General features: G+C 38.6%; 1 protein-coding gene across 2 annotated transcripts; it reads right to left on the reverse strand.

Moving 5' to 3' along the window:
* Window positions 1–1,708: 1,708 nt before the first annotated feature.
* UBXN4 (UBX domain protein 4) lies at window positions 1,709–22,783 on the reverse strand. 2 transcript variants are annotated; one of them, XM_026714620.2, is made up of 13 exons: window positions 22,514–22,783; window positions 18,302–18,404; window positions 16,935–16,963; window positions 14,926–15,044; window positions 11,267–11,405; window positions 10,787–10,871; window positions 10,256–10,310; window positions 7,117–7,281; window positions 6,690–6,817; window positions 6,123–6,225; window positions 5,364–5,495; window positions 4,990–5,195; window positions 1,709–2,273 (listed from the first exon to the last, which is right to left on the reverse strand). In XM_026714620.2, exons 1-13 carry the CDS (start codon window positions 22,593–22,595, stop codon window positions 2,135–2,137), a joined length of 1,485 nt encoding a protein of 494 aa, XP_026570405.1. In that variant the 5' UTR covers window positions 22,596–22,783; the 3' UTR covers window positions 1,709–2,134. The 2 variants fall into 2 exon arrangements, with proteins under 2 accessions (XP_026570405.1, XP_026570404.1); XM_026714619.2 differs by having other exon boundaries at window positions 10,787–10,874.
* Window positions 22,784–23,488: the final 705 nt, after the last annotated feature.

Raw genomic sequence — 23,488 nt, forward strand, 5'->3', positions numbered from 1 at the left:
ATTTTGGAGCATCCCCAAGACAGGAATACTCATGAGAATAGCCTCAGGGACTGAAGCTAGAATACAGAAATTTTCATTTTTACTACTATGAATCGAACCCAATGGGTCTTGTTCCCTATACATGCCACTGACAGTTAACGATCTTCTCTACTTGAGGTTGGTTTCAGGGGTTTGAAAGTTACTAGGGCAATTTTTAGCAGCATATTTGGATGTACCAGTTTACAAATCTTACATGATTACTTTACCTTTGTAGGTACTACTAAACCACCAATTACAAACACTCATAGTTATCATAGGAGCACCGTGCTTATAAAAACAGATCACACACCTATAAGCCCAACAGGACTGGAAGATATCAAGAAAGTGCCATTTTTGGGACTGGACTTGACTTCATCTGAGGCTGAAATAGCTCTTTATGTTCTATTTGTCCTATGCTTGCTGGCTATACTAGGTTTCGCTGGTTCCCTCTGTGCATGTAAAAAGGCCAAAAATAAGCGGAAAAACACAACATTTTAGCAATCGGGAATATGTTTTGCTTTCTCATCTGAAGACTTTGAGCCATGCATATTTGAAGCTCTCTCTATTCATCTATCAACGTTAAAAGTACATTATCGTAACAACGTGCATCAATTAGGGATTTCATTTTGATTTTTTTTGCACCCAAGATATAATCACTTAATAATTATACAATTTTGGAACATTGTTTTCCTGTGACTATGAAGTTAAAACTAGCACGCTCTCAATTTAGTGGGAAACACACACGTGCACCTGTGCGTATGTGGAGCATAAAGCACACAAACTGGCAGGCTGTTTTTCAAGATTTCAAATCAACTGCAAATCTCGTATTAGATATCTTGGAGCATTAGTGGAAAAAGTATTTAAGTGTGTTTCAGAAAAAGAGGCCCATTTGTTCAGAATTTCACAACAAATCAATGGAAATAGGTTCTTGTATGCAAATAAAGAATATTATAGAAAAATAGTTAAGAACGACTTCACTACATTTGCCAAATTTTGCAATTACTTCTGAGCTGCAAATAATTGTAACAGGTACCAATGGCTTCATTTACTGTGACATTAAGGAAACTGCTAGCATGTCCTTTTAAAGCCATGTCAAGCATTTAAGGACTTTAAATCCCTTCTGAACACTAGTGGATCATGTCAAGTCAAATCAGAGGCAATGAGGAAGGATGTTGATATTGATCCTGTAAGAGAAAAAAATGGGACATCTATTTTTGTATTTTAACCCCCTCCTTTTCTTTGAGAGTTGAAAGCAATGGGGAGTGGGGAACATCTTATTTTTTTTTTGTAAAAAGACTGAACTAGATTGAACTGTGAATCTGAGTAACTGTGTTTTTTCATTTTTCTGTTGTACTCTACCTTTCCTTTTGATTTTTAAAAGGTTTTGTTGAGGCAAGAAACATTAAAAATTAATCTGACCCCCCCTGTATTTCTGTTGCTATTTACAAATAATTGAACCAGACACAAGTGTGATATGGTATAATTAATGGTAACCACAGCAACCATATTGAATCACCAGGCCCTGGGCCCAAATAGGATCAGTCTCTTTTCCAAATTCCCATTTATGCAAGTCAGGAAGGTAAAAAATTATAAGAACCCAGTCCCTTTCTTACAGCAGGGGGGATAATTCCATTGCTCAGTTTATAAAAAGTATGACACTTCAAAGAATGATCATGTTACATACCAAATATTTGGGGAAAAAAACTTTATTGAATGCCATGAGATAAAAACTATGAATATTGGGCTGTTGTTACAGAAGCATTACAGGGGAAAAAAAAACCCTTATCCAATTCATTAAGATTACACTCTTCTAGGCTGAGTGACTTGTTTGGTATTTGGTGATGCCTATTTGTTCAAAGATTTATATAGATAAAAAGTGTCTTTAGAGGACTGTATAAGTAGTAAATATGAAATTCTAAATGTTGATGAAACATGGAGGATTTTTATATTGTTTCTGGCAGTAGTTACATTTGCAGAATCTAGTTGCATAAGTGGGTTAGCATTTATTCCAGGCAGAATACCCAACCGAGCCCACTATGCAGCAGAATGTTTTAACTGAAGCTAAATCAAATAGGAAAAAAAATAATCAGTGATTTCTATGTACAGTTTAGCCAGGTTACATTTGTTGGGTTGAATTTCCATTCCAAGTATTATTATCATCCTCTCCATCATCCTGAGTTCTCAATCGGTAGATCTTGCCTTCTTTCTTAAATTCTTCATTCCGTTTTTCCAATACTCGTTTCCTAACTGCTTGTCTGCAGAAGAAAGAAAGAGAGATTGAGTACAAATTCCAATAGGGGCAAAATTCAGGCCAATATTAACTCTTGATCTAATTTTTGTCTCTTTCATTCCAAATTTAAGAAAGTTTCTATGAGAGCCAGAAGATTTAATTTGATCATAAAGCATGGATTCATGTTACAGTGCATAGACAGACCCACATTTATGACCATTTATTCAGTGATTATTCAAAATTACAATGATGCTGAAAAAAGGGGACTTACAACCCATGCCCCAAGTTATGGCTGTTGCAGCATCCCTGAAGTCATGTGATCAACATTTGGGTGCTTGGAGCCCCACCCACACTTACGACTCCAGGGGTGCTGCAACTCCCCCCCGCATCCTCCCCACCAAGCTATGCTCTTTTTGGCTGCACTACACAGTGGCACTCAGCAGCGGGGCTGGGTATAAAATAGAGGGGACAAGTCCTAGTTGTTCCCACTGCCCTGTGCTCCACAGATCCTGCTGTGGCAACCTTTGCCATTCAATTCTCAGGTAATGACAGCAACCAGGATGCAAGGATTGCAGTCACTAAGTGATGCTGACATGTAATGTCTCGCTTTATGACTGCATCACTTAGCTCTGGAAATTCCAGTCCCAATCTGTGACCATAAATCGAGAACTAACTATAAGGTGGACTGCTGACATTTTCAAAGCATTAATGAACATCTAAAATATGGAAATTACATAGGAACTATTTGCGAATGGTGTCATCCCATCCCATTTCCTGAGAATGGCTTAGCTTCCCCAGTGAAGATGCAACAAACTAGGACACTCTAGTTTTCAGTCCATCCCATGAGATCACACAGAAACAGGCATAATTCAGGGATTGACATAAAACAACTAGACAACCCATGATCTTTTGAGTCACTGTTTAAAGAGATATTTCCTTACTGGATTCCTCAATGCCTTTAACAATGGCATAGCTAATGTACTGCCTATACTGGAAAGACTGGGGTACAAAGATTGGGATAGATCTCCCTTGAAAATAGGCCAAGTTGAACTGTACAGCACAAACATCAGCATAGGAAATGTTTTATAACATTTTGTGTTATATGTCATGTTTCTTAAAAATTGCCGTATTTCAATTCTATGAGAGTCATGGGGTCCTGCATTTTGAATGCCTTCTGCAAGTTAGCACAAGTACCTTGGATCCAAAATCGCTGCCCTATGAAGCACCATTTTGCCCATTAATGTCCACAGGAATTAGCTTTTTAGTACAAGTAGTCCTCAACTTACAATAGTTCATTTAGTGACCATTCGAAGTTACGTCACTGTAAAAGGTAACTTATGACCATCCTCACGGTCACATGACCAAGATTTGGATGCTTGACAACTGGTTCCTATTTATGACGGTTGCAGTGTCCCCAGATCATGTGAACACCTTTTGCGACCTTCTGGTAAGTAAAGTCAATGGGGAAGCCAGATTCACTCAACAACTGCAATAATTCACTTAACTGTTGCAAGAAAAGTTATAAAAATGGGGGGAAAAACTCATGTAACAAATGTCTCACTTAGCAACATAAATTTTGGGCTCAATTATGGTTGTAAGTCGAGGACTACCTGTACAATGTAAAACAACTTTCCACCTGGTGGGATCCAGGAGTTGTGACTACTTTGTTGAAGCGCACACTCTTTCCAACAGCATATGCCTTTGAAATGCAAATGGCCCTAACTAACCCTGTTGGCCTTTCATGAAAGTAAAGATAAAGTTTATCCAGTCGACTCCAAATCTAGCAGGCAGCGCTCATCTCCGTTTCTTAATCAAGGGAGCCAGCATCGTCTGGAGACGCTTCCGTGGTCATGCGGCCAACATGATTATATGCTGGGGTGCATGGAACCCTGTTACTTTCCCACCAAAGCGGTACCTATTTATCTACTCTCATTTGCATGCTTTTTAACTGCGAGGTGGGCAGGAGCTGGGGCAAGGAATGGGAGTTCACTCCGTCAAACAGTGCTCAAATCTCAAACCCGGGTTGTCAACATTCCAGTTGACAAGCTCAGCTTCTTTAACTGCTGAGCCACTGCGGCCCTCTTGGTCTTCCTTAAGGGCTTAAAAATATGGCCCTACGCCCAAGCATTGTATTGCCCACCTTGTATTGGCTTTCTGAACATGCCAATCAGGTTTGGCCTGATTGAAAATAAAAAAAGTAAAAACAATGCAATTTTTTCTTCTTTATTTTTAATCCTATGCTAACCACCCAGAATCGCAATTTGTGAGATGGGCAGCTCGATCAATCAAATAAATAAATACTGATTTGTAGTCCCCTGCTATATCTACAGTTAGATTTTACAGCTCATGGAAAAACCAAACTTAAGAATAACATGAAGAGTCAAAAGAAACTTCCACATGAACTTTTCTAAAAAAAAAGAAAAAAAGAGAGGGGTCGGTGGAGACTCTACCTTTGCCTTTACTCTTGTTTGTTCTTAAACTCTTCCTAATTGGGAAAGGATTCTGGGAAGAAAAGAGACTCATTAGCAGCAACACATTGCCACTTTACTTCATGAGTGGATCTGTTTCTTTCCCTAATTTTCCATCCTCAGGCTCCAAAGTTTGTTTCCAAGGGCCACCCTACTGTTTAGAAAATATTTGGAGTTTTGTGCAGAGAAGAGGAATCAATAGTTTCTTCAACTGATAAAAAAAAATAATCTTGAAATCTGATCCTTCATGAATTTAGTAGTAAGTGTTTGTACCTGTTTGGTTCTGCAGTGCTAGGAGCTGAAGGATTTGAGTGCTGCTGTTGATGATGTCTTGCAGGAGGCTGGGAGGAAGGAGGGCTGGTAAACAAGAAATTGCTAATAAATCGCCAAACAGCTATCAGTGGGTAAAGGATTGTGCCAAGGAACTTCCATAAATCTCCACTGGAAGACTGCATGACTGCTGTAGCTGGCCTTCCTGCCTATTTATGGGGAAACAAGCAAGTACCGTTTAGAAACTAGATTTAAAAAAACAAAAACAAAACCCTCGTACTGTATTATGTAACACATATAACTTGTCTCGTAGTAAATGTATAATTATTTATTTGAATCCTGCACATTTCTTTCGTTTCCCCTTTTCACACACTTACAGGCAACAATACTATTGAAGCACTTGGAGCAAGTCCCAGGTCCGATAATTTTTTCTCATAATCATCTTTGGTAAATTCTCTTCTGGGGAACATTGTTGCCAGTGAGAAGTTGCCATATGTGTTGCCAACAATCTGTAACAACAGAACAAGTCAAGTTCATTTCTATTCTTTACAAACAGGAGGAAATATAATATATCCCATTTCCAAGACAAAATAAGCTTTCATCCCAAAACTGTTTTCATGAGGAACTGAAAAATTCTTCATTGACAGTAGTTGGTTCTGTATTGCTGATATGTTCAGGAGCAGACAATGTGGCCTACTAATGTTTGATAACTTAAATGATCCTTCAAAGCAGAAATTAAATAGGAGTGTTAAAAAAGTTATTAGGTCCTGAATGTACTTTGAAAGAAATGTACTTTCTTTCATATGTTTACCCGGTTTTTTATGTTAGGCAACAACACTCTTATTATAGAACAATTTTTTTTTTCACGAGGAAAGAGAGAGGCACCAAATTTCAATTGCACTATTGGAGCAATCAATGAGTGGGTAGATAGACAGGCTGCAACCATGTAAATAGCATAAATACTGACTGGGATGCTTACGGGTTACTCACTTCTATGTTTGCAGTATGTATTTTAAAAGCCTCCTTATTAAACCTATTTCCTTAAAATTTTTAAAGACAATACAATGATTTAGTTCAACTATTAATGTGGCTTCCATTTAATTATCTTTTTTGAAAAAGAACAGATATTTGTTCACCTGTGCAGCAAACCGATGAGCTTCTTCCAAGGGAGCATCCGAAGGGAAACTATTAGTGAAAGAAGAGCCATCTGGAAGGCGAAATTGGATTCTTGCTATAGCACTAGGAAAGATATTTTACATTAAAACATTTGGTTTTACAAAGAACACCTTAAATTATAGAAAAAGGGTGGTTCTATAGAAAAAAAGAGATTATTTATATCAACAACTGTAGGAGAAGAGTGGTAGAATCTGGGACAGGGTCAAAAGAGGAATCAACCTAGAATTACTACACAGCCACAAAAGGAGTCATTTGTGTCTCTGAAGTAACTCTAGGCAGATTCCGCTTTGGACCTCGCCCACAGGTTCTGTCATTCCTTCTCTTACAACAATGGACAAAGGTATCTGTGAATTCAGAATAAATATATTCTCTGCCAAGAAACTTTAGAGCCGTGAAGTAGGAGAAAGAATAAGCACTGAATTGAGAACTGGGATGAGGCTAGAATAACATCCAAAGTTATAGGCTCTTGCAAAATGCAAGGGTGTTTTTATGCAAGCTGAGAACAGGGGACTGAAAAAACCAATTACCTTTTTTCCTTTTGGGACGTTTCCTTCCTAGCTTCCATTTCGGCTTGTTTAGCCTGAAGAGCAGCAGCTTTTGCAGCTTCTGCCTCCTCTTTTGACCTCGCAAAACGAGCTGCTCTTTCAGCACGATCCTTCACAAGACAAAAAAATGTAGCTTATTAACATGACTTTTTTATACTAGCTGCAAAAATCAGACATCATAGTGATTTTGATATAAAAGGAATTGTTGTATTTGAGTTAGATCCAGATCAAACTATATTTGGATAGATCCAGTGAAATCAGTAATGAGAAACTAAATATTATTCTTAAACAGATTAAATATAACTCTACTCAAGGTACCATAACCCACGCCAAGTATCAGGGACCTATATTTAGGACCCATGGGCTGAGGTTTTCCTTGTACAAGTAAACCACACCCTGGAATACTTACTAGAGCAATTTGCTGCCTGATGCGCTCCCTGGCAGCTTTATCTTCAGCTTTTTCTCGGTTCCTTTCTTCCAATATTCGTTTTGTAAGTTCTTCTTCCTGTTTCCTTTTATATTCCAACATTTCTTTCCCAGATTTTCTTCTTTCTATTTCTTTTTTTATTTCTTTCTAAATAAAAACAAAATATGTATTTCATTTACTGGACTTTAAATCACCATTCTATATGTTTAATAACCAAGATAGCAATAAAAATGCAAAATAGAAAGAAATAGCACAGCTAAAATCAAACATTAACATGGAAAAAATGTACTTCACAATTGAAAGCATGGTGGAAGTGATGCAACCAAACTCCAGGGGAAGGGAAATTAGGAGACAAGTGCATCTCCCTAGGAAGCACAATCCGTAGCCTCAGAACTACACAAAAGACAATGTGACAAGATGAACTTCTGGCAATGGGAATGTCTTCAAGAGAGCTTTTTTTTTTCACTAATCTGAGTATTTATTTATTTCTAACGATGAGTCATGCTGCTTCTTGCCTGGAAATCCTTGTGATTTTGGTTATTAATCTGAGTGACAGGACAGTTTACAACAGTATAGGTTACCATTTGTACTTTTAAAGATTATTACCAATACTGGGAGTTGTGGCTAGTAAACAACCAATAGGCAGCACAGATCTTTCAGTACACAAATCTGCTTATATTTTGTAGTAATTGCAATTTCGAGACATTTTTAACCCCAAATAGACCAAGTTTCAACCACAATCCATGAATCTAGCATTTTCCTTACCAACTCACCTCCATTTTATCTGAATTTAATTTCAGTATAAATCATCAACCAATTATTAAGTTTAAGCAATGTAAATGGTGGTGATTGCTTTCTTGGAATAGAAAACAACATGTGTCATCTGGTGTCATCTGCATTATTCATGAACTCAATTAGAAAAATTTAGATAACCTTTTCCAGATATTTGTGGGTAGTTAACAACACAGGTGTTATAGGGACACCACAGATCAGTGACAGAGTGTCTCATCTCATCTCATAAATAGACACACTAGAAAGGGGGAAATTATTAATTTAAATTTTAAAAGATTAAAAACTTTAATAAAGACACAGATTTGAAGTGGACCAGTTGCTTTCGTGGTGTGGAGACAATAACTTGGTCCTTAACACCAATAAGACCAAGGAGCTTATAGTGGACTACAGAAAGACCAGACATCCAGCCCTTGATTATCAATGGAGACCAAGTGGAGCAAATGGACATGTTTTAAGTTTCTGGGTGTTACCATAAAAGAGGACCTGACCTGGGATGCTCATGTTGCAGGAAACAACAACTGAATGAAAAACTGCTGGTGATCTTCTACCGCTGCAGCACAGAGTACTTTAATTTACTGTCCCTGTGTATGGTTTGCCAATTGCACAGTGACAGGCAGGACAGCACTCCAGAGGGTTAACATCATTGCCCAGAGGATCATTGGTTGCCCTCTCCCTTCTTTGGAAGAGCTTTATAGCTTCCACTGCCTTAAGAAAGTTCAAAACATTCTTAAAGATCCATCTCATCCTGGGCACCCTTTTTTTTTGAACTATTACCATCTGGCAGATGGTACAAGATAATAAAGACAAGGACAAATAGGCTGAAAAAAGGCTTCTATCCCAGAGCAGTAACTATATTGAATTATATTGTATAGTGCAGTATTAATACAGTATCTGCGGTTTTCAATTCAACTGCATAGAATGTGAAGGATGTGTTTTGTATTTTTTTATAGTTTTCTTATGTATAATGTACACTGAAGATGGCATTTAATTTTGTTGTACAAGGTGCAATGACAGTAAAATACTACTATTTATATAGTTGTAGTCCAATGCTGGGGAAAACTGATGGCAGGATATTTCCAACCAGCAGGTCATTCTGTGTGCAACTATGCATCCTGGTCCAAGGGGAAACTGTAAAAGATGGATAGTTTGAATAGTATCCTTGTCCTTTGGGAGGAACCCCCATTTTTCCCATAAGGTCTTTAGTTCTAACTAAACCAGTGCACAGTCTATTTAAAAATCTCCAAACTGTCCATTCCTCCTCTGAACCTCCACACAACTCCTCAAGCGGTTCTTTCCAATTATGAAGATGTTGGTTTGAAGTTTCCATCTTTTTAATTGTTCTTTTTGAAGGATAGTAACAATCCCTTGGCACAATCTAAAAATCTCTTTCTTAATTTCAATCTTTTTGTAGGGGGTACTTGGCCAAATAACGGGCCTGCTGGATCATGTAATACCTTTCCATATTCCACATCTTGTGCTATACTCCTTCTAATGCCTGGTGGAGCTATTCCCATCAAGATATATAGTTTGTCAAGTGGGATGGGGCAAGACATCCAGTAACAATGCACATGTATCACTAAGCACCCTATCCATCTGTGTAGAGTACATGGGCAGGCATATTCTCCTGCTGAGTAACATAACGCAGAAGGGGCCATTCATAGAATAATGGGGTGGGCACCCTAAGTAGTTTCAGCCTATTTACTAGGGTGTAATTTCACTACTTTCTGGACATGTCCTAACAGGAAAGAAGGGAACCACTGCAAAACAGTGCCCCCAAAGTTCAATTCTATCAAAAGGTTTGTGGGTTGAAAATATTGAAAGCCACTGTAAAGCCCCAAGGAACTAGCAAAATTGCATTCCTCCATCAAAAGCAAATGGCCATAGTACGCTATTTTAAACTAATTCCAAATTAACACAAGTCCAAAAAATTCATTTCATCCAGGTGTGCCTAGAATTGCAAGTAACAATTTTTGAACCATCTTGCCTGGGAAAGAAATACCTAAATCTTGTCTATAATTAGAAACCAGAAACAATATCCAGATCAAGGGATGGATTTTTTAAAAATATAAATATAAAATTATAACTATCTCCTTTCATATACTAGAATAAAATCTGGTACTCAAAGGGATATTTAAGTATCTTTCAGAATCAAGGGCCAGTCCCAGCCTGGCTGAATGAACCATCTACAAAGGCAAGGGTCAAATAAGCATGCAGTGGGCATCATTTCTCCACCGCTCCACACGTTGCTCAGGTATTACAATAAATCTGTGTTCTGCCAACAAGAACATTCCTAAGAGAGGCTGGTAACACTAAAAATCAAATATTCTACCTGTTCTTCTTCTTTCTTCTTTTCTTCTCTTCTTTCTTCAAGTTTTTGTGTCACTCTATATTTTGAAAGAATAACTGAAATAATTTCTGCATAATGAAATCTCATGAAAATCACATCCAAATTTCACAATTCACCAGTGATAACTATGCTACAATAACTTAACTTCATACGTGTTTAAGATACAACATACTGACAAAAAATGTATGTTTAGAAAATGCAAAAAAAAAAAAGTTCCTATGAACAGAAAGAATTCCAAGTGGTATCTTATGCTATACACATTTCTATTTTGTCCCCCAAGCTTTGTCTGTTCACACATCCTTGTTTTCCCTTTATTTTTCCAAACCTGGCTTTCTTCTTAAGAATGACAATCCTGTAAAAAGTGTTGATACAAGTTTCATTTTCCTTCTGATTTCATTTTAAAAAAAATATTTTTGTACAAATACAAAATGGCCTAATTAAACTTCAATTAGGCTAAGGGATACCAAAGCTTCACTAAATAATTGAATTAAACAGTATTTACAAAAAACATACCTTTCTACTTTAGCAGCAAGATCATCTGTAGTCTGTTCTACCCGTCTGTCATCTTTCTCATTTGTCTGGACCAAATTTACTTCACCTTCTCATAAATGAGAAGTTCCATATAAAAAAAGACAAAGATTGAGACTTTTGTTATAACAATTCCACAATTATATTAGTTAATATGGGTGTCGTACATATCAATTTTTTCTGCTAATAAAAATCTGTGTCTGTTTTTTTTTTTAAAAAATGTCTTCTTACATTATAAAATGTAAAAAGAGACTGTTCTTTACTGTCATTTGCAAACTAAGAAAGGTGTTAGGAAAACATATAGAAGGTTGGAGGAACACACAAAGCAATTAAAGGTTACTAACACAAGGAGGCAGATCCAGTGGGTGATCAGTTATTACTAATCTAAATATTAAACTTGAGAGGGTTGAATAGTAATATCTCAGCAGAAAATTAATCTATAAAGAATGAGCTAGTAATACTTACCATCTGGAGTTAAACGTAATCTTTCTAGCTCTGTTTCAGAAGTTTCAGCGGTTTGTGATTGAGAATCTTCTGGGTTGCTACATAAAGAGGAGGAACATGAAGCAGAACTTTCTAACCCTTCAGTTTTTATTAAGTGCATCTAGGGAAGAAGGAAGTGTTGACATATATAAGTGTTGCACTTATTTTAGATTCCATCTTTCAATTCAAAAATGTGCACTCTTGTTTATCTTAAAGAACAAAACACAATTTTACCTATTATGCACACACTATGACAGGGTATATATTTCAAAAATTATTTCTAGATTATGTAACAAGATCCCTGCTAAATGTCTCAACTACCATATCTATAATGCTTGCTATGAACAAGATGCCTGGAGCTGCTAGGAATTGATATCCAAAATAATTGGAGTCACCAGGTTGCCTGACCATGGTCTACTCTATTTACTAGACCAGGTGGCATTTATATCAACAGGGTTTCTTTTCTAGTAGGTTATGATCCCACTTTTCCAAGAAATACCTGGCCACATCTACGATGCAAATATATAAAAAAAGGATCGAGTAATTTAAAGGCAATGTTGCTGCAACTAGCATATATTGTGAACAATATGTTAAAAATTAAGAGGATTCGAATTCTGTGTAAGGAATTAATTAATTCCACAAAGGGAAACAAACTCATTTACAGTGAAGTTTTCTTATTGTACAAAAGCTGAAATTATTATTAAATTTTAATCCTATCTATATAAGAACTCAAGGAGACAAACATATCTACTACTCCTTCCTCCTCCTATTTTCCCCACAATTGTGTAAGGTGTTTGGGCTGAGAGAGAATGACTGGCTTGACATCACACAGGCGGCTTTCATCTTTAAGGCCAGCCCATGAAACACGATACCCAACTGGCTATCCAGTCCAATATAGATCAGAAAGTAACAATTTATTACAATAAATATTTTATTCCTCTGATGAAAGTTCTCATGACTCATTACCTTTCAAGCTTTGAATATAATAATGAATTTAATTGAAGGCAACTTTAAAACGAAGAGAGTTTGTGTGTATATAGTCATGTAGTTATGTATACAGTGACATATAGTTTGTATGGTCACCAATTCACAAAATGTAATCCTTGAAAGCTAAAGTAGGATTAAAAACAAAACAAAATAAATGATAGGAATAAAGGAACCATCATGAAAACAGCCCAGAGGCAAAATGACAGCATATTCAAAATCCTATATCAATTTCTCAGACAGCTCATCTGATGTTCTAACCCAGTCCTTGGAGGAAAAATCATTTTTAAAGCTTTATGAAAGGGCCAGGAATACCTGACTCTGGTGGTAGGGGTGTTGGGGAGTGTGCATAAAGGAGTTTCCTGGATGCATCATTCTGCTCTCCCAATTCTGCCACAGGACATCTACAGGGGTGATTAATGCCACCTCAATACTGTACATTAATCTGAAGGCTCAGCTGAAAAGGGTCCAGACAAACTGTTCCTTCCAGGACCCCTCTGGAATTGCAAGCTGAATACTTTTTTATCAAGCTTTCCAGGGAAGGGGTGGCAGAGACAGGACAAAAACTGTTCAGAACTGCTACATTCAAGGATGGTTTCTTGAAGAGGGGCAGATCACAGCCTCCTTACCAACTGGGAGAACCACACTGTTCTTAAATGATGTAATCATTACTTCCTGGATCCAATAATACATCATCTTCTAGAGGGCCTTATCTAGCCAGGACCCCTTACATAATGGGTGACAAAGAACAGCAAGGCCAACATAATCTGACCACTGCTGAGTCTGCAGAACAGCACCTTTTGAATCTCTTCAATGACAACAACTACTCCACTATCCCTGCCCAGGAGTTGCAGCTAAAATCACACTTGAAACCAAGTGTGGGCACATGTATAAGAGAAAGACAAACCAGGTTTCAAAAACATACTAGATCAGTTGGTGTCCATGACTATTATCAAGTCATCGATGAATGAGGCCTCATTTAAATGCCAACAGCATTCAATAGCAACAGCAGAAAGAGTTGAAGTATACAGGTGAAACTTGAAAAATTAGAATATCATGCAAAAGTTCATTTATTTCAGTAATGCAACTGAAAAGGTGAAACTAATATATGAAATAGACTCATTACATACAAAGCAAGATAGTTCAAGCCATGATGTCATAATTGTGATGATTATGGCTTACAGCTCATGAAAACCCCAAATCCACAATCTCAGAAAATTAGAATATTACTTGCAATCAATAAAACAAGGATTGTACATAGAACAATAACGAACCTCTGAAAAGTATAAGCATGCATATGTACTCACTACTTGGTTTGGGCCCCTTTTGCAGCAATTACTGCCTCAATGCGACATGGCATGGAAGCTATCAGCCTGTGGCACTGCTGAGGTGTTATGGAAGACCAGGATGGTTCAATAGAGGCCTTCAGCTCTTCTGCATTGTTCTGTCTCATGTCTCTCATCTTTCTCTTGGCAATGCCCCATAGATTCTCTATGGGGTTCTGGTCAGACGAGTTTGCTGGCCAATCAAGCACAGTAATCCCAGTCACTGAACCAGGTTTTGGTGCTTTTGGCAGTGTGGGCAGGTGCCAAGTCCTGCTGGAAAATGAAGTCAGCATCCCCATAAAGCTCGTCTGCAGAAGGAAGCATGAAGTGCTCCAAAATCTCCTGGTAGACGGCTGCGTTGACCTTGGACTTAATGAAGCACAGTGGACCAACACCAGCAGATGACATGGCTCCCCAAATCAACACAGACTGTGGAAACTTCACACTGGACTTCAAGCATCTTGCAGTGTGTGCCTCTCCATTCTTCCTCCAGACTCTGGGTCCTTGGTTTCCAAATGAGATGCAAAAGTTACTCTCATCAGAAAAGAGGACTTTGGACCACTGAGCAACAGACCAGTTCTGTTTTTCTTTAGCCCAAGTAAGATGTTTCTGACGTTGTTTGTTGTTCATTGAAGCCCATGTCCAGGATCCGTCTGTGTGTGGTGGCTCTTGATGCACTGACTCCAACCTCAGTCCACTCGTGAAAGTCCCCAACACTTTTGAATGGCCTTTTCCTATGGTCATCCCTGCTGCTTGTGCACCTTTTTCTTTCACACTTTTCCCTTCCACATAACTTTGTATTAATGTGCACTTTGGGAACATCCAACTTCTTTTGTAATTGCCTTTTTCCCCTCCTTATGGAGAGTGTCAATGGTGGTTTTCTGCACAACTGTCAGGTCAGCAGTCTTTCCCATGATTGTGATTCTTACTGAACCAGACTGAGAGACCATTTAAGGGCTTAGGAACCCTTTGCAGGTGCTATGGCTTCATTAGCTGATTAGAGTGGGAGACTTTGAGCCTTTTCACAATATTCTAATTTTCTGAGACTGTGGATTTGGGGTTTTCATGAGCTGTAAGCCATAATCATCTCAATTATGACACATCACGGCTTGAACTATCTTGCTTTGCATGTAATGAGCCTATCTCATATATTAGGTTCGCCTTTTAAGTTGCATCACTGAAATAAACTTTTGCACTATATTCTAATTTTTTGAGTTTCACCTGTAGATTTGTTACTGATAATGTACTTTTCATCTTTTACAAGCTTGGCATAATTTTTTTACAACAATCCTTCACTTTACTGAAAAAAAATTAGATCCAAAGTTCTTTTACCTGCTTGACTTTATGAATTCTTGCAATCAGTTCTTCTGCAGAAACACTGCCAGCAATTACTTCAAGAGGGATTCCATTATCTCCTATAAAGAAACTAGATGGAATACATACTACTGGATCTATGTAATGACAGTAAAGGATAATGTATTCTCTTAAGAGTAAAATAGAAAATCAAAGAAAATGAGTTTAAAAGAAATGGGATTACTAAAAGGAAATGGACAATTTACATTCTGCATACAGCAGACCTGCCGAACTTCAAAGATACTCCAAAATATTGTTTTCTGCTGTCTCTTGAAACCAAATAGACCAGCAGTCGCCAACTGGTGGGCTGCAAAAATTTTTTGGGTGGGCCGTAGAGTAATCTCACCTCCAGAGAACCCCCTCCCTGAAGCAATTAATTCAGGCTGCGCAGAAACACGAGGCTGTGCCACCCACATGGCCCACGGGAACCCTTCCTGCCCACTTACTCCTTACCTGGCAAACTTGCCTGCTAAATTGCTATTTTTTCTTTTTCCGACCATCAGCTGTTCTGCTGTGCCGGGAGATTTAGATTAGCTAGGAAGCAGAAAATGGTTGCATTTCTTGCTTTCTAGGTAGTCTTTAGATCTTCAGCTCTGCTTTTAAGCACAGCCGAACCTTCTTTAGGACTGAAGGTTCTATTATTCAGTGCAGACTCATGGCAAGCAAATTTTATGTGACAGACTGAGCTAGCCAATGGCAGATAGATAAATCACTGAATGATTCTGGGAGCAAGTCAATCTGCCTGCCTGCTTTGCCTGATTTTGGGTTAAAGTTGCTCTTTTTTAAATAAAACATTCAATATTTATATATTTATAATATTTACATACAAGCCATGCCAAGCCAATCATATGACTGCTAAGCCACACTCACAAATTAGGCCACACCCACAGAACCAGTTAGTGGTCCCTGGGATTTAAAATTATGAGTTTGGTGGTCCCTGAGGTCCAAAAGGTTGGCAACCCCTGAAACAGACAGTTCAAATGAGAAGTAGTACTTGAACCTTACTGTTTTTAAGACTTGCAGTCTTCTACATTTGAGACTATTGTTGCATTATCAAAATTATTATGCATGCTTTAGAATTAATTGCTAACCCTAACTTCCAATCAAGTAATCTATTTCCAACCATAAGTGAATGGATATTTGAGGTGTTCAGAAGTAGGAAAGAAGAAAGTTTCCTAAGAATCTGGTACCAAAATGTCAGTTGCCCCTGTGCATTACAGTTTATTTTTAATAATATCAAATAAAGATGTTAATATAACATTCTATACTAATATAGTTTTTTAAATTAGTGGCCATAACCATATCCTGAGTAAAATCCCGTGAGTTATAGTGGATAGTATTAAAATATTTCAGTCAAATAAATCAACTCCAAACAGCTCATATGAAAACTAGATCTAGAACAGTTGAGAGCAAGAAACCATTCTGCAATCATTTAGATGCTGTTTCAGGATCAATTTCCCATGTGGTATGTAACCACCAGAACCCGTTTTCAACAAACTATGGTTCTATGAACCCTAACATGAAATTTTAAAAAATGTAAAATATATGTGAGACTAAAATGCTTTGTGTTCCTTGACTGAAAACTATAAAGATGTATGTGTGTATGTATGTATGTATGTATGTATGTATGTATGTATGCATGTATGTATGTATGCTTTTATAATACTATAAACTGTAATGTTAAAACAACATAGTGGTGTCCTAGAGGATTGCACAACTAAAAGCTCTACCTAGATATAGAACAGAACTTGAGGAAAGTAGATGTAATGGTGAACAGAGAAGCATATGAAGCCATCTCAATAAAACATGCACCGCAATTTGTTAAAGGAAAGGTCAGTTCCAAGGCTATATAACAGCAAGTCCAAAATATTTTTGAGGAAGTAGATCTTAAAAATATAGCAAAGAAACAGAGATGTACTAGACCATTTATTTTAGTTTTGCAATCATGTTCTATGAACTTGTATAATTCCATAGTGTTCAAAGGATACAGATTTGTGAGAACTGCAAACAGGCTTCACTGTAGAAGAGAAAGTATTAATTTACTATTATAACCATAAATACCAAGAATATCACAGAACAAATTAGGTATACCATATTATTATCCATATTACTGCAAATTATTTTTGAGATTGCACCGAATTAGTTTCTTATTCTTTAGGATACTATACTGAAACTGATAAATATAATGCTAGTCAAGTTACATAACACTGTTAATCCTAAAGTTTTCATTTATTATCTGCTATAAACATAAATAAAAGCTACTTTGCTGAAAGGGCTTTATGATTTTTCACACAGCTAAGTTCTTTCATTTGATTTCAGTGAAATGAGACCGAAGAATGGATCAGTTCATATTTCCCTCTGTTTGGTACTTCTAGTTCCCAAAGTCTATCTGTCAAAGTTAGATCTACACATCATTTAACCTTACTGCTTTTCCTCCTATTTTTCCAGACATATTTCCTTTCTCCATTATTCATTTTATGCAAGTCATATCTTTGACTAAAAAAATTAGATACACCTACTTAAAACAAAAAATAGCAAAGTAATTAGAGAGCCAGTTTGGTGTGGTGATTAAGGCGATGGGCTAGGGACTGAGAAACTGAGTTCCAGTCTTGTAGAAAGACAGCTGGGTGACCTTGGGCTCCTCAATTTCTCTCAGCCTTAGGGAGGAGAGGGGAGAGGACAGAAAAGGAAAACAGAGGAGAAAAAAGGAAAGGACTGCAGTCTCTGAGAACTGGACACAACTAAACAGAAGAAGTTGTTAACCTAAGAAGTTAAACAAGTTTTTAAAAAATGTCAGGAGTTACAAACATTATCATAAAAATTAGATAGAAGCAAGAAACATTTATCATTTGAGCAAGAAACTATATCTTAAACAACTAACTATTCCTGTGGAGGGAAGGGCTGTTGAGCAATCATGAAAAGTGAATTGGTGTACATATACCTATAAGCACACATACAGCTTAACATTTCTCCATTCTAAATTGCCTTTTAGAGAAAAAAAATGTATTTAGATTCTAGGATGAGAAAGATCCTGGAAAAGTGGGGGGAAATACAAGAAGTAGTTTAAGGGGGCACTACCACTGTTCTAAACAGTGAGGCTGGGAGAAAAGTTTTACAAACTGTCAGCCTTCCTAATAAGCATTAGGGATTTTAATTTTGGGGGTGAAAAGTATCAGTATTTTAGCTGGTGGCCCAACAATAGGAAAAATATGAAGTGAATTATGTGAACTATACTCCTAATGTCTACTTGTACAAAATGTAGTGTTAAATTAACATTGTTTTACAAAATAGCTGATTAGAAAATATCTGAAAGTAAAACTTTATTGAGAAATAAATACAAAAAATATTGCCAAACCTTTGGGTATCAATTTTAATAGCCACAAAGTTATCTGTTGCTTCCTCAGAAACTTTTGCATTCTCCCAGCTGGCAGCCATTTCTGTGGACTGTTCATCTTGCCCTATGAAAAACATTTAGTTTTAGGGATGTAATTATAGTGCAATTACAAATTGCAAACTACTTCAAATACAATTATAAAAAGTATTACTTTAAAAACAGGAATGCTCACATAATTCCAAAGTCGGGTTTGATTAAAAAAATCAGGGAACCTTCAGATCAAGTTCTCATAGATCAATTTTAAGAAACCCATACCAGACATGTCACAAATTGGCAATAGATGCAATACATGGATAAATAGCTCCAGATAAACCAAATTAATAGCTCCAAATTAAACCAAATTTTCATCAGCCTGGATGAAAAGAAGGAAAAATAAGAATGAGTCTGCTGATTCCATATCTCAGTAATCAATTTCAATTTTATGATGAACCTCTGAAGCAGGAGGATCAAGCTGTGACCTCAGAATTACTACCCTAGAGAAAATTAGACAGAAAAATAAGGAGCTCAAATGTATTCTTGTCCCCTAGAGGATATTCCTATGTGATGTAACATGCAGAACGATGTAGGAATCATATGATAATCAGATATCTATACTAAAATATGTTTTATATACTTAGAATTTCTCAATAGAGCTATCATTTCCCGTGTTTCTCATATAATAAGGCCAGGTCTTATTTTTTTTGAGCCCCGAAAAAATGGCTAGGCTGTCTTTTCGGGGGTGACTTAATTTCCCCCCTTGCATCTTTGGGCGGGCAGGCAGCGACGGCTTGGATGTTGACCTCGGCGTTGGTGGGGCACTTCGTTATTGGGGTCAATGCAGGCAGCAACATATCCACGTGTGCAACAAAAGTATTTCCTAATGGCAAGCCCCCCCCCCATTCCCCCCCATTCCGCATGTTTTAATATAGGCCTTAATTTGGGGAGAGGGGCTTAATTTCATTTCATGCCTATAAAACATGCTGGGATTTCCTATTGGGGGAGGCCGTATTGTTGGAGAAACAGGGTAGTTACTTCAGTCTTGAATATTCTGAAATCTAAAAAAAAATCCATCTTGAAATGTAAACAGCCTTTTGTATTGAGTTAAAATATTTTATATTATACCACTGAATAAACTATAAATGGTTTCACTTTTGAATAAAATAACAAGCTGTAGGTTGTAAGCTAAACAAAGTGAAATAATCCAATTAGTGAGAATACCCTTAAGTTCTATGTCTATGTCAACTATATACCATAAGAAATATTATCAGTATTGTTTAATATTTAGAAATTGAATTCACATTCGCATTCATTTCTAAATTGCTGAGAATTCAGTGAGTAGGATAGTATTTTTCAGGTACAACTGCTGTTTAGCACGCACTAATTCTATCATCTTGTCAGTGAAGAGAAATGAATAAACTCCAATAAGAGTACTGTTGCACAATTGATGTTTTCCTGGAGAGATTCAGCCTGTAGCACAAAGAACATCTTGTTTAGGCCAAAGGCCTCCTTCTTGGCTTATCATAAGCAAGTATGTAAAAGAATATTACACATTTTAAGCCTCTTCATGAAGATTCCCGATATTCCTTTCCGTTGCAGTGAAAGAATTTTCAAAAAGTATGATTAGAGAAGTTGAGAAGCAAAGAAATTAAAAAGGCAAATATTTATTAAAGACAGGAGGTGCATGTACAACTGATAGAAGAAGGCTTTTTTTTCCCTTCAGTGTGAGATGAAAGGAAGCAAAAGTAAGCATTAAGACTACGGGACCACTAGATTTGAGGTAGTTTGGGGAACTCACTGTGTGCTTGGATACATTCTGAAAAACTTGGTTGGATGGCTACTTCAGTTGAATCCACTAGTCCACAAGTGCTAGATTTATTATACTTGATAAACTGGCTAGTTAAAGTTGAGAGTGATTTTGAAAACAGTAGAAAACTCCATTCTTCTTATTCACTGAAGCCCAAGAGTTGAAGAGCAAATGTGAAGAGATGGTCTGAAACACCACACTCCAAAAGTGGCAAATTGGACAAGGTAAGATTTTAAACCCAAGTGTGTCCATTACAACCTCTCCCCCACCAAAAACAATCAGATTTACTATAATGTGGAGCTCTGTCAATTCTTAATCTATCCAATGTCAGTGAAACATCAAAGGCATTTTGTTTGCTGCTTATGCTGACATTGCAAGCCCTCTCACAGAAAAGTAAGAAAAATAGGGAAAAAAAGATTCACACCAGCATTCAAGTAAACATTAAATTATTAGGAATACAAGGATGAATTAAAAAAAAACACCACCAGATCTAGAATATTAGAAAGAAATGGGGAACAGCAGGAAGCTCAAGTGCCAAATCTAGAAGTCTCTCCATAGAGGAAACCTGAAGAGGAAACATGCAGAGAAAAAAGCAGGCAGAAATAATTCTTTGGGTTGAAATTCTTGGGCTGAAAAAAAAAATTGAAACCAATGCATGACAGCAGTGGTAAATTCTACTTAAGAGATTGTCCTCAAATTATTACGACAATGGAGTCCAAAATTCCTGCTGCTAAGCGAGTAGCTGTCAAGTGAGTTTTGCCCCATTTTACAACCTTTCTTGCCACATGTAAGTGAATGGAATTTTTTTTTATACACTTATTAGGTGAACCTGGCCTCCCCATTTACTTTGCTTGTCAGAAAGTCACAAAGGGTGATCACATGACCCCAGGACACTGCAACAGTCACAAATACATGTCAGTTGCCAAGAGTCTGAATTCTGATCCCATGACCATGGGGATGCTGCAATCATAGTGTGAAAAAGAGCCGTAAATCACTTTTTCAGTGCCCTCCTAACTTCAAATGATCACTAAACAAAAGGCTGTAAGTCGAGGACTACCTGTACCATGTGTTGTTGTTTTTTGCTGAAGTCTGTACCTTAAGAGAAATATACATTCGGTTTTGCAAGAGGTGGGCTGTTGCTTCTACCAGCGTTATGTCCCATTCAATAACCCTAGCCAGCTTAGTGATAGGGGACAATGCCCCCACCTTTACGCTTCTCTTGGCCGATATCCCCAAAAGCAAAACCGAATCAAGGAAGGGTTGGCTCGCACTCGGACGAGCCACTCTTGCTCATGGGCTGCAGGACAGGCCGAAAAGTTGACCAAAAGTCCCTTGAAGAAGGCAACAGCGGACCAAGTAATTTGGCAAGAGAACGACGCAGGCTATACGAGGTTAACAAGAGTCAAGGTTGTCAAAGATCCCTAACAAAAAGGACTCTGGTTTGTATTTGATCTGCTTTTGATATTTGACAAACAAATATCAAAAAAAGCGAAATACATAATACACATTTTGACAGCGGCCAGATTAGCTTTTGCCCAATGTTGGAAGCAGCCTCAGGTTCCATCAGAGGAGATGATCATTCCAAAAATTTCAAGTTGTGCAGAAATGGACAAATTAACTTTGGCACTAAAAAATAAAGACATCTCAATATACTACAATAGCTAGAACTGCTGGTACAAATGGATAGATGAAAGATAGATTTTACATTATAAGGCAAAAGAGGATAGGAGAAACTCATGGCAGTGATATACAGATATATGTAAAGATTAGGTGTGTGTATATGGCATAAATTAAGGGTTATAAAAAAAGAGAGATCTAACAAGCTGTTGAAGATGAGAATGTTTTTAATTGCTTTCTATTTTTTCTTTCTATTTTCTTCTCCTTTTCTTTTCTTTTCTTTTCTTTCATTTGTGTATGTGTTGTTGGTTTGTTTTAATTGTACAATTAATACGATTTATTTATTTAAAAACAAAACAAAACACAAGAGTCAAGGGTGACACAAAACAGCCTGGATAAGTTTTACAGGCGAGACCCCCTCACCACTCGGAGGGGTTGGACGAGGCGGTGAGGGTAACCACAGGAGGCAGCTCTGAAGCCTCCCTTCCCGCCCCCGCCCCGCCGCCACCTCAGCCGCTTCTCTAAAGCGTATTTCAACGCAACCCTCCGCTCGGCTGGAGGACTCTGCCAGGCGAAGACAGCAGCTGCACAGGTCCCTTCTCACCCCGCCGCCCCGCCCCCCCACAGCGGGCCTTTTCCATCCCTCAGAGAGAGGAGGCGGCGGCCCAAGCTTCCCCCAGGCGGCTCTGCTTCGGGGCTGCCCCCCCCCCCAGTTTCCCAGGGGGACAAGAGCGCTGACGCGGCGCTAACCCACCGCGGACGGGCCCCCGTACCTTGCACAAACACCACGAAAACGGCGCTGCGCTGCTTGGCGGCGGCAATGGCGGCCGGGATGGTGCCAGGGAACCACAGCATAATGGCGGCGGCGGCGGCGGCGTCGACTCCGCGCGCAGAAGACGAACGGCGTGCGGGCGGGGTGGGGGGGGGAGAAAGAGAGAGCCGGAGAGAGGGCAAGCGAGAGAGCGAGAGACGTCGCGCGCGCCCCTCACCTCTCCAGAGCCCCTTGACCCTCCCCGCAGTCCGTTTGCCTCGTACGCGTCGGTGCGCGCGCACGCACGTCACAAACGTCAGCCTCGCTCCGGAGGAGGAGACTCTCCGCTCCACTCTCCGCTTTCCACCCCCCCCCACACCTCAAAAGAGGAGGTCGGCGCCGAGGGCGCAGGCGCGCCTTTTTTTTTTTTTTTAAAGCGCTTGGTGAGGCGAATGGGAAGAAAAGTCTCGTCGCGGGAAAAGCCGCGCTCTGATTGGACGCCGAGGAGCGTCTTACTGAGCTTTAGCACCGGCGAGTAAGGCGTGGAGGAGAGCCCGGTGATTGGAGGCGGGGGCGGGGCTGGATTAATCCGGGCTGTTGCGGGAATTAAAACCACAATTACATGAATTAAATTAAAACGATGGTACGGGCAAGCCTATAGAATATTTCAGTTCTAGTTTGGCCCCTAGACTGAGCCACTCTGACCATTTGGTGGTGGTGGGGGAAGTTATTTGATTAGCAGATTTCAGAGAAACTTCGTTTCCCACGTATTCAGAATTGGAGTACCACGTAAAGTTGTGCAATATTGCACAATAGTGGTTGAGGCAACAAGGTTGAAACCAGGAGACGGTGAATTCTGGTCCAGCCTCAGGCATGAAAGCCGGCTGGGTGACTTTGGGTTAGTCACTCTCTCTCTCTCAGCCCAGTTCACCCACAAGGGTTATTGTGGGGGAAATAGAAGGAGGAAAGGCTGGTTATAGGTATGCCCCTTCACCCC

The sequence above is a fragment of the Pseudonaja textilis genome, chromosome 1 (assembly GCF_049901715.1).
Source record: "Pseudonaja textilis isolate UNSWEBS1 chromosome 1, rPseTex1.2, whole genome shotgun sequence".
In the NCBI taxonomy this organism is placed as follows: Eukaryota; Metazoa; Chordata; class Lepidosauria; order Squamata; family Elapidae; genus Pseudonaja; species Pseudonaja textilis.